The sequence below is a fragment of the Crinia signifera genome, unplaced genomic scaffold (assembly GCF_055691185.1).
Source record: "Crinia signifera unplaced genomic scaffold, ASM5569118v1 HAP2_SCAFFOLD_379, whole genome shotgun sequence".
In the NCBI taxonomy this organism is placed as follows: Eukaryota; Metazoa; Chordata; class Amphibia; order Anura; family Myobatrachidae; genus Crinia; species Crinia signifera.
In genome coordinates, this window is record NW_028142272.1 from 88560 (window position 1) to 104338 (window position 15779).

Genomic DNA, 15779 nt, shown 5'->3' on the forward strand with positions numbered 1-15779 from the left:
TTGCCAGCACTCTCCCACACTGTCCTGTCCAGATGCTGTATAATTGTCCATGATCACAGGAGATTGGTGAAGTTTCAGTATAACAGAGTCAGCAAGTCTGTGAGTCCAGAAGGTTAGCATAAACCAGGCAGAGCAAACAAGTCTGCAACCCCAAGAGAAGCTGTTAATCCAGTAGCCACCATGTTCCCAGGCACAGTCCTAAGTACACTGGCAGGAGCCGAGACTCCAAGGCCAGTAGCTTTTAGAAGCAAAATCACCCCCCAGCTCTCTTGTCTTCTCTTTTTACAAACTGACCCAATTTCCACCATTAAAGTCCCTCCTGCAGTGGGTGGTCTTAGGAAAAGGTCTCCCTTAATTGGTAGAGCTCAATGTGGATCTGTAACAGAGATGAGTCAGGAAGAGATCCCCCCTGCTGTTACCCTGCCACAGTGTCTGACTCAGTCCTAGGGGAGAACAAAGGGATCTTGATGAACTTAATCCTTAGGTGAGGGGGGATGATGGTCCATCACTCCTTGTCTTAACCCCTTATAGTCATTTGTGACATCTGAGGGGCTCCAGGTGCTCCCAGCTTCTGGTATTTACAGTGAGTGACTGGTCCCAAATAAAACATCACACCTGGCCCTGTTTAAGAACTATAGCACAATATTGTCAGAATGGTCCAGGGACAGTCCATTCTGTCACACATATCTTACATCTGCCCCACCTGCAGTGCACATGGTTTTGCCCATTTTGAGACCAAATTTGTACTGAGATCAGATCTGAATAAGCACCATAGTTTAGCGCACAATGGTATTAATGACATTTTTCTGGGACTTAATGGACTTTTGTGCATTTATTTATTAAATTGCATAAGAAGTGGATATTACAGTTTGTTGAGATATATTTGAGATTTCAACTCTAGTCTTTAATACCTTATCTCATGTCCTGCTTTCAGGATTTCAGCCTGTGGGAACCGGGGGATAATTACTGACAAAGCAAAATAGATTACCTGTGCATCATTATTATAGAAATGCAGAAAACATGATCTGTTGGGGTTATTTAAGAACTGAATTTAAAAAAATGCAGATTATTGCAGATTATTCAGACAATTTGTCTAACTATTTTCAAAATGTACAATAAAAAAAAAAACAAGAATTAAACCTCAGGCAACATGGATTTAATTAATTTCAGAGAAGTCATCAAACTTCTGCCAGAACAAACGCAGACAAAAAATCTGGAATAGAACTTGTTCTTAGAAACTAGGCTGTTACAAAAATAGAAGTTTTAATTCCTGACCCCCAAGGAAATAAAGACCTTAATTTACAGTTTGAAAATCTGTATAAATAATTTTTGAAATATTTCTGCTAAAAAAAAAAATATCAGTCTGTTTTATTTTCTTTATTATACTCTGTGCTGGAGCTATCAGATTGTCCTTCAGAAACATCAGTGCTTGGCCGGATTCCATCCTCGTGGTTATCAAACCTTTCTGTCTCTGCATTAGTTTTGTGTTTGGCTTCCAGTGCTACCATAAGAAACTTAAGTAGTGCATTTTCTGCCAGAAGACTTTCAGAAGCCGCTACCAGCTCCTTCATCTTGTCCGCCATCGTGCCCACCTCCCTAGTTTTTTGCTCACACAGAGCTTGTAACTGTTCCGTGTGATCCTCCAAGGCTCTGTTGTGTTGTTCTAGGGTCCGTTTTTGGACTTTAAGGTCTTGTGTATCTTTCCTCACTTTCGAAATCCGTTCTGCCAGCTGATCCTGGGCATTGTGTAATACTGTAATTTCAGCCCTCAGTCTTTGGATTTCTCGCTCCAGATAAGTGACTTGATCTTCTTTGTATTGCAGATAGTGCATTGGGCAGGAGGCAGGAGGATCAGCTGCAGCAGAAGGCAGGGTGGCATATTTTAGGATAAACTTCAGAAGGTTTGGAACAGTGATTTGCTGATCTTCAGGATACACTACACTGTGGTCTTTCCTGCAAACACATAAGTAATAAGTGGAGGGTTGGCATTAGAGTACTTGTACTTATATATGTCATCTGCGAACTATCCCAGCAGACTTCCAAAACCTTGTTCGTTCAATAGACAGAAAAAGCATCAGGAAAGGAAATGCATGCAATCGCAGTCATATGAACATTAGAATAAGCAAGAAAGAAGCACATTTTGTTTCCCCCAGCACACTCAATGATATCAGTAACAATATTTAAATCTACATGATAATGTAATTCAGAGATCTTGGTTACATATGTATGCAAAAATTTGGAAAGCCCCCAAGTCAATTGACAAGGCATCTTAGAGTATTGCAATATCTATTTGCAGGGTGCAGCATCCCAAAATCAAATCAAAATCGAACAGTGTTTAAGCTGGATCCGATCTCGAAGCGCAGCCCCACGATCGAAAGTAGAAATAAACTTGGCAGGCAACTGCGTGTGTGGCCGGAAACGGCATGTGCGGCCGCCAAACAGCGAGGCTCGTGGCTAAATGCAGCGGCGTCCCTGCTTTAGCCACGAACCTCGCTGTTTGGGGGAATCCTCGCGGCCATCTGACATTGGCCGGCACTGGGGTTAAACGACAAGGGTCATTGTTTTCGGTGAGCCCTGCCGTTTAACCCCCTCACCGGCCGCATTGAATACTGCCCATTAACTCTTACTGCCTGCTATATTGGAGGCACAAGTACACTTTGAGATTGATGTTTGTCTGTTGAAAGCATCCTGTAAGGAATTCAGTTATTTATATTTTTTACAGCAGCATATCTTTTAAGTTACTGTAGTGCGCATTCCACCAGGGTAAGCGCTGAAAAAAAATGAAAGTAAAACAAGGAAAACGTTGCTGGTGAAATCAGAATGCGATACTGGGGATTGTATCCAACATATAGAACAAAGAGTGTACACAATAATACACAATTATAGTGGCAAAACTTTCAGGCCAGGGGGAGGCGTGGCCACGGCAGGGCACGAGTGAGAGCGTGTGCTTGAATCTCCCTGTGCCATGAACTAAGGAGCCCTCTCCTACGCACATCCACATGTTGGAATAAAGGAAAAATAAGACTGTTACCAGTGGGAGCCTGTGGTCGTGGTGACCCCCGGTGGAGGTGTGCGGTGCGTCGGCCCCCTGCTCCGGCGGTGCAGTGTGCCTGCGGTGGAGACTGGCGAGAGGGCGTTTTGATGCAGCGAGGAGAGAGAGGCGCTGCTGCACGGAGAGATAGGATCCGCATCATCGGCGGCGACATCCCCGAGTTTCCCGGCGCCAGAGAGTGACGCGCTGTGAGAGAGCGGACCCGTGGGGCGGCGTGCACAGCACAGTAACACGGCAGCCTGAGACACCCGCCGCAGAGAAAGGGGGAACGAGGTGTGGTGGCGGCGGAGCAAGCTGTTTTTGCACCCCAGGCTCCAGTTCCTGCGGTGCTCATTGTTCCCTGGTAGCCCCAAGACAGTGCAAAGCATTTTGGGCAGCGCAGTTTGTGAGGCGAACGGATGCTCGCTGGCCTACAGAGTCTGCTGGAACCTAGGCTGTATGCTGCTGTATGCTGTAATCCAGGAGAAATCAATCTGCCAACGGTGATAAAGGTACTTGAATTGCACTTTCTTGCACCAATCAATAAATACCAGCACCAATATATTGAGGACTAAGCATTGAAGGTTGGCTGTGAATGGTCCTGGCCCCTATTGGATAATAGGGAATAAAACTGGTTAGAATATCTGCAGTATAACCAGAATTCTCAAAAGAAAGTTATCACACACCAATAATAATGGGGAAATCCAGCCAAAACACAGCTGCTGCACGTTTAGAAAAATTTGCCAGGCATCAGACTAGCAACAGCTCCCAGGCCAGCACACCGCACACCACTCCAGTGAAGGAGAATAAAAATCCACAATCTCAAGAAGTCACTTTACAACAACTGCTAGAGGCCATTAACTCTAGTGAGACCCGTATGGTGGAGCAAACCAATAAAATACAAAGTGATCTAATGCTGTTGAGAGATGACGTACGCAAGATCAGAGACCGAGTGGCTGAAGTGGAGAGTAGAGTATCGGCTGTAGAAGATACAGTAGCGCCACTTCAGAGCCAGGTCAAAAAAATGACAGGCCAAATGCAGGACATGCAGCGCAAAATGGTCGACATTGAGGGGCGGCTTAGGCGTAATAATTTACGCTTTATTGGTTTTGAAGAAGGAGTAGAAAGAAATACTCCAGAAAAATTTATTGAAGAGTGGGTGGTACAAGCCCTGGGCAGCAAGTCACTCACGGAACAGTTTATAGGGGGATAGGTGATAGAGGATAGGGGATAGGGGAAAGGTGATAGGGGATAGAGGATAGGGGATAGGGGATAGATGATAGGGGATAGGAGATAGGTGATAGAGGATAGGTGATAGGGGATAGAGGATAGGTGATAGAGGATAGGTGATAGACGATAGGGGATAGGTGATAGGGGATAGGGGATAGGAGATAGGGGATAGGAGATAGGGGATAGATGATAGGGGATAGGAGATAGGTGATAGAGGATAGGGGATAGGAGATAAGGGATAGGTGATAGAGGATAGGGGATAGGTGATAGAGGATAGAGGATAGGGGATAGAGGATAGGGGATAGAGGATAGGGGATAGGTGATAGAGGATAGGTGATAGGGGATAGGTGATAGAGGATAGGGGATAGGTGATAGGGGATAGGTGATAGGGGATAGGTGATAGAGGATAGGTGATAGGGGATAGGTGATAGGGGATAGGTGATAGATGATAGGGGATAGGTGATAGAGGATAGGTGATAGGGGATAGGTGATAGGGGATAGGTGATAGAGGATAGGTGATAGAGGATAGGTGATAGAGGATAGGGGATAGAGGATAGGGGATAGAGGATAGGGGATAGGTGATAGAGGATAGGTGATAGAGGATAGGGGATAGAGGATAGGGGATAGGGGATAGAGGATAGGGGATAGGTGATAGGGGATAGGTGATAGGGGATAGGTGATAGGGGATAGGTGATAGAGGATAGGTGATAGGTGATAGAGGATAGGTGATAGAGGATAGGGGATAGGGGATAGGAGATAGGGGATAGATGATAGGGGATAGGTGATAGAGGATAGGGGATAGGTGATAGGGGATAGGTGATAGGGGATAGAGGATAGGGGATAGGTGATAGGGGATAGGTGATAGATGATAGGGGATAGGTGATAGGTGATAGATGATAGGGGATAGGTGATAGAGGATAGGTGATAGGGGATAGGTGATAGAGGATAGGTGATAGGGGATAGGTGATAGGTGATAAAGCATAGGTGATAGGGGATAGGTGATAGGGGATAGGTGATAGATGATAGGGGATAGGTGATAGATGATAGGGGATAGGGGATAGGTGATAGGGGATAGGTGATAGGGGATAGATGATAGGGGATAGGAGATAGGTGATAGGTGATAGATGATAGGGGATAGGGGATAAAGGATAGGTGATAGGGGATAGGTGATAGATGATAGGGGATAGGTGATAGGGGATAGGGGATAGGTGATAGAGGATAGGGGATAGGTGATAGGGGATAAGTGATAGGGGATAGGTGATAGGGGATAGGTGATAGGGGATAGATGATAGGGGATAGATGATAGGGGATAGGTGATAGGGGATAGGTGATAGGGGATAGGTGATAGGGGATAGGTGATAGAGGATAGGGGATAGGTGATAAAGCATAGGTGATAGGCGATAGGTGATAGATGATAGGGGATAGGTGATAGATGATAGGGGATAGGGGATAGGTGATAGGGGATAGGTGCTAGGTGATAGAGGATAGGTGATAGGGGATAGGTGATAGGGGATAGATGATAGGGGATAGGTGATAGGGGATAGGAGATAGGTGATAGGGGATAGGTGATGGAGGATAGGGGATAGGGGAAAGGTGATAGGGGATAGAGGATAGGGGATAGATGAAAGGGGATAGGAGATAGGTGATAGAGGATAGGGGATAGGTGATAGGGGATAGGTGATAGATGATAGGGGATAGAGGATAGGTGATAGAGGATAGGTGATAGATGATAGGGGATAGGTGATAGGGGATAGGTGATAGGGGATAGGTGATAAAGGATAGGTGATAGGGGATAGGTGATAGATGATAGGGGATAGGTGATAGATGATAGGGGATAGGAGATAGGTGATAGAGGATAGGGGATAGGAGATAAGGGATAGGTGATAGAGGATAGGAGATAGGTGATAGGGGATAGGGGATAGGTGATAGATGATAGGGGATAGGAGATAGGTGATAGAGGATAGGGATAGGAGATAAGGGATAGGTGATAGAGGATAGGGGGATAGGTGATAGGTGATAGGGGATAGATGATAGGGGATAGGTGATAGGGGATAGGTGATAGGGGATAGGGGATAGAGGATAGGTGATAGGGGATAGGTGATAGATGATAGGGGATAGGTGATAGGGGATAGGTGATAGAGGATAGGTGATAGGGGATAGGTGATAGAGGATAGGGGATAGGTGATAGGTGATAGGGGATAGAGGATAGGGGATAGGTGATAGGGGATAGGTGATAGGGATAGGTGATAGAGGATAGGGGATAGGTGATAGATGATAGGGGATAGGTGATAGGGGATAGGTGATAGATGATAGGGGATAGGAGATAGGTGATAGGGGATAGAGGATAGGGGATAGGTGATAGGGGATAGAGGATAGGGGATAGAGGATAGGAGATAGGGGATAGGGGATAGAGGATAGGTGATTGGGGATAGGTGATAGAGGATAGGGGATAGGTGATAGGGGATAGAGGATAGGTGATAGGTGATAGGGGATAGAGGATAGGTGATAGAGGATAGGGGATAGGTGATAGGGGATAGAGGATAGGAGATAGGGGATAGAGGATAGGGGATAGGTGATAGAGGATAGGGGATAGGTGATAGATGATAGGGGATAGGTGATAGGGGATAGGTGATAGGGGATAGGAGATAGGTGATAGGGGATAGGTGATAGAGGATAGGGGATAGAGGATAGGTGATAGGGGATAGGTGATAATGGATAGAGGATAGGGGATAGGTGATAGGGGATAGGTGATAGGGGATAGAGGATAGGGGATAGGTGATAGGGGATAGGTGATAGGGGATAGAGGATAGGGGATAGGTGATAGAGGATAGGGGATAGGTGATAGGGGATAGGTGATAGGGGATAGGTGATAGGGGATAGGTGATAGGGGATAGGTGATAGAGGATAGGTGATAGAGGATAGGTGATAGGGGATAGGTGATAGGTGATAGGGGATAGGTGATAGGGGATAGGTGATAGGGGATTGGCCGGACTATGTGCTTCCGCGATCACGGCGGATATCACTGCGCCAGACTGGGTCTTTACACCCTCCATCGATAGTGTATAAATATTCACGGACGACCATCGATGTTTTTATATATCGATGGTCATACATTTTCTTTGATTGATTGGCCTGTAAGCCAATAAAAATGCGGTGGCGGTGCTTCGCGGGTGCCGGGGGTGGAGCTATGCTCCGTGTCCCGACACCTTGGGGAAAAAGCAAAAACGAAACTATTTGTTTTAAGCTTGACATCGATGGTGGGAAACCATCTGGTTCTCCCACATCGATGGCAAAACTATTCGACATCGGCCATAAACCATCGATGGTTTATAATCATCGATGGTCGATGGCCATCTGCTGTGCTACCGCTGGGGGTGGGTAGCAGGGGCTGTCCTTTGCTGCTGGGCAGGTGGAAGCAGCTGTTCTAGTGTTACTGGGGGGTGCAAGCTACTCCGCTGCTGCTACTCATCACTTGTTCAAGTACACTCACACTGTGCTCGGCCCGCGCACCACAACCACGTCAGTAAGCCCCGCACCTAAGCGCTAGGGGAGGCGCGTCCCTCGCGGCTGTTGCTTGACGTCATCACTCACCTTTTTGTCACGTGACAACGAGTGGACGGTTGGGCTGAGAGATGCGCGATAGAGATGGGCAAAACGGATCTTTTCGCGGACCCGGGTCGACCTGGGTCGGTCAGTGAAAAGATCTAGATCCTTTGGGCGGCTCTGCGGCTCAGTTTGTGTAAAAAAGACAGTTATTTATGGTTTGAGTTAGTGTACCATACCTCCCAACATGACCCTTTCCAGGAGGGACACAATGCTCTGTTTCTGGACTTCCCTCTTAATGTTTGATTGTTATTACCTGTGTGGAAACACCTTTCTTATCCATTTACCTGTTTAGAACAGGTAATAGCAATCATTCGTTAAGAGGGAAGTCCAGAAACAGAGCAAAGTCGTAGGTCAGAGATGGGGAACCTTTGGCCCTCCAGCTGTTGTTGGACTACACATCCCAGCATGCCCTGCTACAATTTGCTATTTGGCCATGATAACACTGTTGCAGGGAATGCTGGGATGTGTAGTCCAACAACAGCTGGGGCCAAAGGTTCTCTAACCCTGACCTAGGTGGTGCACTTAACATAGATAGTCGTTTGGTCGACTGATCTAGGTCGACATTAGGTCAACAACACTAGATCGACATGCTGAAAGGTCGACGTGGAACAAGATCGACATGGTTATAGGTCAACATGAGGAAGGTCGACAGGTCATAAGGTCGACATGGGGATTTTCACTGTTTTTTGAGCCGACATGTGCCGACAGGCGGTATTTCATGCCCTACCTTCCACTAGGGCATGGAGTGAGATTATAATAGTGTGGCGAGCGAAGTGAGACACTGTGCCCAAAGCATTGCGAGCGATGCGAGGGTCCGATTCTCACTTCCAACTGTGTCCATGTCAACTGTGTTGACATTCGGGTCAAAAAACAGCGAAAACCCCATGTCGACCTTATGACCTTCCTCATGTCATCCTAACGTCCATGTCTACCTTTTCCCATGTCAACCTTTTCCCATGTCGACCTTTCTGCATGTCGACCTAGTGACTGTCTGACCAACGCTTGTCTGACGAACAATCCAGTTCCCAGGACCTGGGTAGAAGTCCCGTGTAAAGGGACACGGCGTGTCCCATTTACACTGCCGCTGACAGGGGTCTGACCCGCTGAAGACCCGGGGTTTTGCAGCGGTGTAAAAGGGGTATTAATTTGCTCGTTGCCAAGGGAGACTAAATTTGCTCATTGCCGAGCCCCCCCTCCCCCCCCCCCCAAATGAAAGTTAAAAGAAGGCCCCCTCCCCCTCCAAATTAAAGTTAAATGTACTACACAGCCCAGCAAACAGAGATCTAGTAAAAAAAAAAAAACACATGTGCACTGCCTAATTTATGTCTGTGTGTCTGTGTGTTCATACTTCTACTACACACCTTTCTGTGATACTACTGGTGAACTCAGGTGAAGCAATCTTGAAATGCCTGCCAGTGCCTATGCCTCTGCTCTGTCTGCTGTTGATGTGTAGTCACCAGACCTCCCTCAGGGCTTCCAGATTCAGAAGAATCTAGATCTGCACGTGACACAGCAACAGCAGCAGCAGCACAAGCAGCCAATTAGAAGAAAATATCTCAGCTGCCAAAGGGGGCAGTGCTGAGCTCAAGCAATGCAATGTGCATTGTATTGTATGTAATGCTAAGCGAAACCGATCCGGATCACCATTTTGGGATCGGCGGCTCGCTCGTTCCTTTGATGGATCCGTTCAAAAGAACCGGATCGTTCGCGAACGACACATCTCTAATGCGCGAGCGAGGACGGTTGGGCTGAGAGTTGCGCTGGAGGCGGCTGTGTGAAGTTGTCCCATCTTTCCCCTTCATGAAGATTATACAGCCATAGACTGCCAGCATATTGCCCAGCACGGTGACGGAGAGGAGGCAGAGGTAGCAGGTACCCCCACTGATACTGCAGTGCTACCGAGGGGTTGTGGTGGGCGGGCGCTGCCAAATAGGAGAGAGAGGTAGAGCTGTCCCCAGTGTCGCGGCTATTGGTGGAGGGCTGGCCCCGGGGCAGGTTAGACTAGCCCCCCCCCCCCCCCCCCCTGATCACAGTGCATAGCTCCCAACATTGCATGTTAAAATTGGTCGTGAAAAGAGGAGGGGCTAAATGGGAAATGGGCGGGGCATCGGTAAAGGGGCATGGTCTATTGCCACGACCACCTGTTTTTTATCATTTTGGGGGGCATTCCCAAAACTTTCATAGTGACTAGGCAAGCCCCAAACTCTCTCCCTGACAAATTTTTTAGGGATGGCCATCGATGGTTGCCATCGATGTCAATTGTGCAACTGGTCATGGATAGTGTTAACATATGCAATGAATGACCATCGGTATTTTTAACTATCGATGGTCATCCATTGTGTTTCACTGATTGGCTGGTGGGCCAATCAAAACACAAGGGCGGGGCTTTGCTCCATGCCCCAGCACTTTGAAACAAACAACAACAAAAAAAGCAAACCATCTGGTTCTCCCCCATCGATGGCAAAAGTATTTGACATCAGCCATAAACCATCAATGATTTTGAAATCATCCATGGTCAATGGCCATCCCTACTCCCCAGTGGCGTAACAAGATACATGTGGGCCACATAGCAAAGTTTGTAAGTGCCCCTATTTAGCACCTAATGCTGAAAAGTGTATACAGCACATGATACTTTGACAGGTAAAGTGGGCCCCTCTCAGCTCTGGGCCCCATAGCAGCTGCACCCCCTGCACCTAGGGTTACCACCTAGTCCCTTTAATTCCGGACACATGTTAATTACACAGGTTCTGTGGCAGTTTAAAATCAGGTGAAGTGGAGTCTTGAAGTCAGCCAGCCACAGAACCTGTGTAATTAATATGTGTCCGGAATTAAAGGGACTAGGTGGTAACCCTACCTGCACCTATGGTAGTTACACCCTTGCTACTCCCTGTTCTTCTGCCTGTAGTGAAGAGATGCTGAGCACAGGTGCAAGGCATCTCTTCAGCGATCACCAATATGATCTCCTGCTCCACCCCAACTGCGGGTCAGCCTCCAATAGAGGGACAGTACTGATGTATTTGGGTCTGGAGACTGTGTGCAATCGATGTGCAGGATTGCGGTCGGGCCGGGACACATGCAGAGAGAGATCTGCAACAAGGCTGAGTTCGGTGTCAGAGGGCTGAGTTGGGGGTGGGGCTATCCGAGTATTCGGGACACTTATCAAATCCCCTCCCTTAAATATAGTGAAAGTGTAATCCCTGAGTATAATTGATAGCCCATTTTAGCCAAAATTGTACATTGGCTGAACCCTCCGCTAGGACCAGCCATCAATGGGAGGAGATGTTTTCCAGGCTGATCCCTCCTGTCAACCATGACCAGCTTTTTCTGACCTTTTTCTGACCTGTATATTATTACACACACACACTCACAGGTAATCAGTTCTGATATATCGCTGCTGCAAAAGCAGTCACAAATGACGGCAGCAAATACGATTGATATTATGTGCAGCAGGTTCAATCTCCAATTTCTGTGCTCGATCCACAGAATTGGGTGAAATCTCCCAAAATCGCATAAGTGTATGTGTTTTTAACTCAGGACACCCTCATCCCAAGGGACCTTAATGAGTAAAACACAGTGAATATTGTTTTGAAAAAAATGGATAATTTTTTGCCTTTATTCTCCCCATTTAACTTTCCTTTTTACTTGTATTCTGTGGTGTTTTATTTCCTATTTTTTCATTAGGTTCACTTCATACTGTAACATGTTTTTTTTTTTTTTTTTTGTGTGTGTGACCGCGCTCTGATTGGTAAGCTTCTCCAATATAAAAAGGTACTTCAAGGGTTTGGTGCTAGGAGCGCTAAAAATAATAAAGGGGGTATGTGATATGACTGGTCCAGGCGGGAGAGGAGGTTGAAAATAAATAAAAAATAATAAAAATAAAATAACTAAAAATAAAATAATATAATAAAAATAAAGATAAATAAATAATAAAATGAAAGTAAAAAATAAATAAAAGAGAATAAATTGAGAAAATTAATAACATGTATACTGTATGTACATGAATTATTTATATGTATTTTAGGGGCCTATTTATGAAGGATTGGGTGGAATATTACCGCCCAGGATCGCATTGTAAAATGTAATCCTATTGCCAGAATGGGATTGTTAACACTATGTGCTGCTGAATTTAGAATAATGCTTGGTGAACCTAACTTAACTGTTAATTGGGATACATTTGAATGACTGGCGGTTGGGAATGCGGGCGGCCAGAACACTGATGCCGGCATACCAAATGAGTAATCCTGACGGGGGCCAAGTTAGTATACCTACCCTCCTTCTGCGCCCCCCCCCCCCATTTATCCCTCCCTGCAGTGTAACCCCACTGCCTAAACCTAGGGATGGCCATCAGTGCATATGCCATCGATGGTTGCCATCGATGGTGATTCTGCACCCATCCATTGATATCTGTAAACTATTTGATAGATAACCATCGATAGGTATAGCTATCGATGGTCATCCATTATATATGACTGAGTGGCCTGTGGGCCAATCAGAACTCGGGGTGGGACTTCCGGGTGTCGTGGGGGGGGGGGGGGGGGGGGGGGTTTGCTATACTCCGTGTACTGGCACCTTGAAAGGAAAAAATGGAAATATCGGTGCTCCTTTGCCATCGATGTAGGGAAACCTTCTGGTTCTCCCACATCGATGTCAAAAGTTCTCAACATCGGCCATAAAGCATTAGACTGTGGGGTAGGTTTAGGTAGGGATGGCCATTGTCCATCAATGATTTGAAATCATCGGTGGTCAATGGCCATCCCTACCTAAACCTACCCCACGGTCTAATCCCCACTGCCTAGGTATTATGGAATTTTGATGTTTTACTACCATGCACCAAATCTAATTTGATTCAGACAAGCCCATGGAGTGCTGTCTGCTGATCTCTAAATGCTTTCGGTGATTGTTAATTGTGTATATTTTCCTGTGGAAGGCACCGCGGCATAAAACCTACAAACCTTTATCTGGAGTGCCAATCATCTCACTGCTGATATATATATATATATATATATATATATATATATATATAGATAGATAGTTAGATAGATCTATAGATCTATCTATATATAGATAGATAGATCTATCTACTGTATATATATATATATATATATATATATATATATATATATATTCTTTTTTTTTTTTCTTCTTTTGGACAGGCAAATGGGATGAATGAGCTTACACTTGCAAAGAGACACCCTCCACCTCTCACCGCATAACAGAATTATGTGTCATTCAGTGTGGCGTAATGTCATTTTTGTCTTATACTGTGTGTCATAATGTGAATTTTGACGCATACCGTGTGGCATAATGTGAATTTTGTCCCATGCCATGTGGCATAATGTACATTTTGGCATATACTGTGTGGCATAATGTGATTTTTGGCTTATACCTTGTGTCATAATGTGAATTTTGGCTCATACCGTGTGGCAAAATGTGAATTTAGGCTCTTACCGTGTGGCATAGTATAAAGTTTGGCTTCTACCTTGTGACATAATGTGAATTTTGGCTCATACTGTGTGTCATAATGTAAACTTAGGCATATACTGTGTGGTATAATGTGATTTTTGTGAAGAGGGTTTTGGGAGGGTAAGAGGGGTTTGGTGAAGGGGGGTGGAGGATGCAAGGTGAGATATGGTTGGTGTAGGGTGATAGGGGTTTGGTGAAGGGGGGCTGAGGATGCAAGGTGAGAGGGGGTTGATGCAGGGGGGCGTGGGAGGCAGGGTGAGAGAAGACACAGGGTATAGAGTGGGTTGGTGTAGGGTGTAAGGGGGTTGGTAAAGGGGGAATAGATTGCAGGGTTAGAGGGGGTTGGTGAAGGGGGGTGGCGGATGCAGGGTAAGAGAGGGTTGGTGCAGGGTGAGAGGACACAGGATGAACAAAGACACAGGTTGAGATTGGGTTGGTGTAGGGTGAGAGGGGGTAAGTAAAGGGGGGTGGAGGACATAGGGTGAGAGGGTGTTGGTGCAGGGGGGGGGCAGATGATGTAGGGTGAGATGTGGTTGGTGCAGGATGAGAGGGGTTTGGTGCAGGGGGGCAGAGTATGCAGGGTGAGAGTGTGTTGGTGAAGGGGCTGGAGGATGCAGGGTGTGAGAGGGTTGGTGCAGGGTGAGAGGACACAGGATGAGGGAAGACTCAGAGTGAGAGGGGGTTTATGCAGGGTGGCAGAGGATGCAAGGAGAGAGGGGGTTGGCACAGGGCCAGAAGAGGTTTGTGCAGGGATAGAAGATGCAGGGTGATATGGGAAACAGGGTGACGGGTTGGTGCAGGGAGGCGGAGGATGCAGGGTGAGAAAGGGTTGGTGCAGAGCAATAGGGGTTTGGTGAAGGGGGCTGAGGATGCAAGGTGAGAGGGGGTTGATGCAGGGGGGCGTGGGAGGCAGGGTGAGAGAAGACACAGGGTATAGAGTGGGTTGGTGTAGGGTGTGAGGGGGTTGGTAAAGGGGGAATAGATTGCAGGGTTAGAGGGGGTTGGTGAAGGGGGGTGGCGGATGCAGGGTAAGAGAGGGTTGGTGCAGGGTGAGAGGACACAGGATGAACAAAGACACAGGTTGAGATTGGGTTGGTGTAGGGTGAGAGGGGGTTGGTGCAGGGTGAGAGGGGGTAAGTGAAGGGGGGCGGAGGACATAGGGTGAGAGGGGGTTGGTGCAGGGGGGACAGATGATGTAGGGTGAGATGTGGTTGGTGCAGGGTGAGAGGGGTTTGGTGCAGGGGGGCAGAGTATGCAGGGTGAGAGAGTGTTGGGGCAGGGTGAGAGGGGTTGGTGAAGGGGCTGGAGGATGCAGGGTGTGAGAGGGTTGCTGCAGGGTGAGAGGACACAGGATGAGGGAAGACTCAGAGTGAGAGGGGGTTTATGCAGGGTGGCAGAGGATGCAACGAGTGAGGGGGTTAGCACAGGGCGAGAAGGGGTTTGTGCAGGGAGAGAAGATGCAGGGTGATATGGGAAATAGGGTGAGAGGGGTTTGTGCAGGGAGGCGGAGGATGCAGGATGTGAAAGGGTTGGTGCAGGGCAATAGGGGTTTGGTGAAGGGGGGGCTGAGGATGCAAGGTAAGAGGTGGTTGATGCAGGGGGGCATGGGATTAAGGGTGAGAGGACACAGGGAAAGGGAAGACCCAGTGTGAAAGGGTGTCGGGGCAGGGTGAGGGAAGATGCAGGGTAAAAGGGGATTGATGAAGAGGGTGGAGGACGCAGGGTGAAAGGGAGTTGGTGCAGGGGGGGGGGTGGAGATTATGCACTGTGATTGAGGGTTGGTGCAGGGTGAGAAGGATTTCGTGAAGGGGGGTGAAGGATGCAGGGTGATAGGGGTTTGGTGCAGGGGGCCGTGGGATGTAGGGTTAGAGGGGGTTGGTGCATGGTGAGCAGACACGGGGTGATGGAAGACACAGGGTGAGAGTGGGTTGGTGTAGGGTGAGCAGGGATTGGTGCAGGGTGAGAGGGATTGGTGCAGGTGGGCTTGGAATGCAGGGTTAGAGAGGGTTGGTACAGGGTGAGAGGACACAGGGTGAGATTGGGGTGGTGTAGGGTGAGAAGGGGTTTGTACAGGGTGAGAGCGGGTTGGTGCAGAGGGGCAGAGGATGCAGGGTGAGAGGGTTGGTGCAGGGTGAGAGAGGTTTGTTGAAGGGGTATAGGATGCAGGGTGAAAGGGGGTTGGGTTCTAGGGGATAGGTGATAGGTGATAGGGGATAGGTGATAGATGATAGATGATAGGGGATAGGGGATAGGGGATAGGTGATAGAGGATAGGGGATAGGTGATAGGGGATAGGGGATAGATGATAGGGGATAGGGGATAGGTGATAGGGGATAGGTGATAGGGGATTGGTGATAGGGGATAGAGGATAGGGGATAGGTGATAGGTGATAGAGGATAGGGGATAGGTGATAGGGGATAGGTGATAGAGGGATAGATGATAGGGGATAG

General features: G+C 47.4%; 1 protein-coding gene across 1 annotated transcript; it reads right to left on the reverse strand.

Annotated features, from left to right (window-relative positions):
* Positions 1 to 819: 819 nt before the first annotated feature.
* Positions 820 to 7895, reverse strand: LOC146055222 (thioredoxin domain-containing protein 11-like). The gene is made up of 2 exons (XM_083168220.1): positions 7853 to 7895; positions 820 to 1953 (listed from the first exon to the last, which is right to left on the reverse strand). The coding sequence occupies exon 2, from the start codon at positions 1830 to 1832 to the stop codon at positions 1359 to 1361; it is 474 nt and encodes a 157-aa protein (XP_083024346.1). The 5' UTR covers positions 1833 to 1953; positions 7853 to 7895; the 3' UTR covers positions 820 to 1358.
* Positions 7896 to 15779: the final 7884 nt, after the last annotated feature.

Bases quoted from the DNA above. Each gene is read 5' to 3' on its own strand.
- LOC146055222 (XM_083168220.1), bottom strand. From the start codon at position 1,832: ATGCACTATCTGCAATACAAAGAAGATCAAGTCACTTATCTGGAGCGA.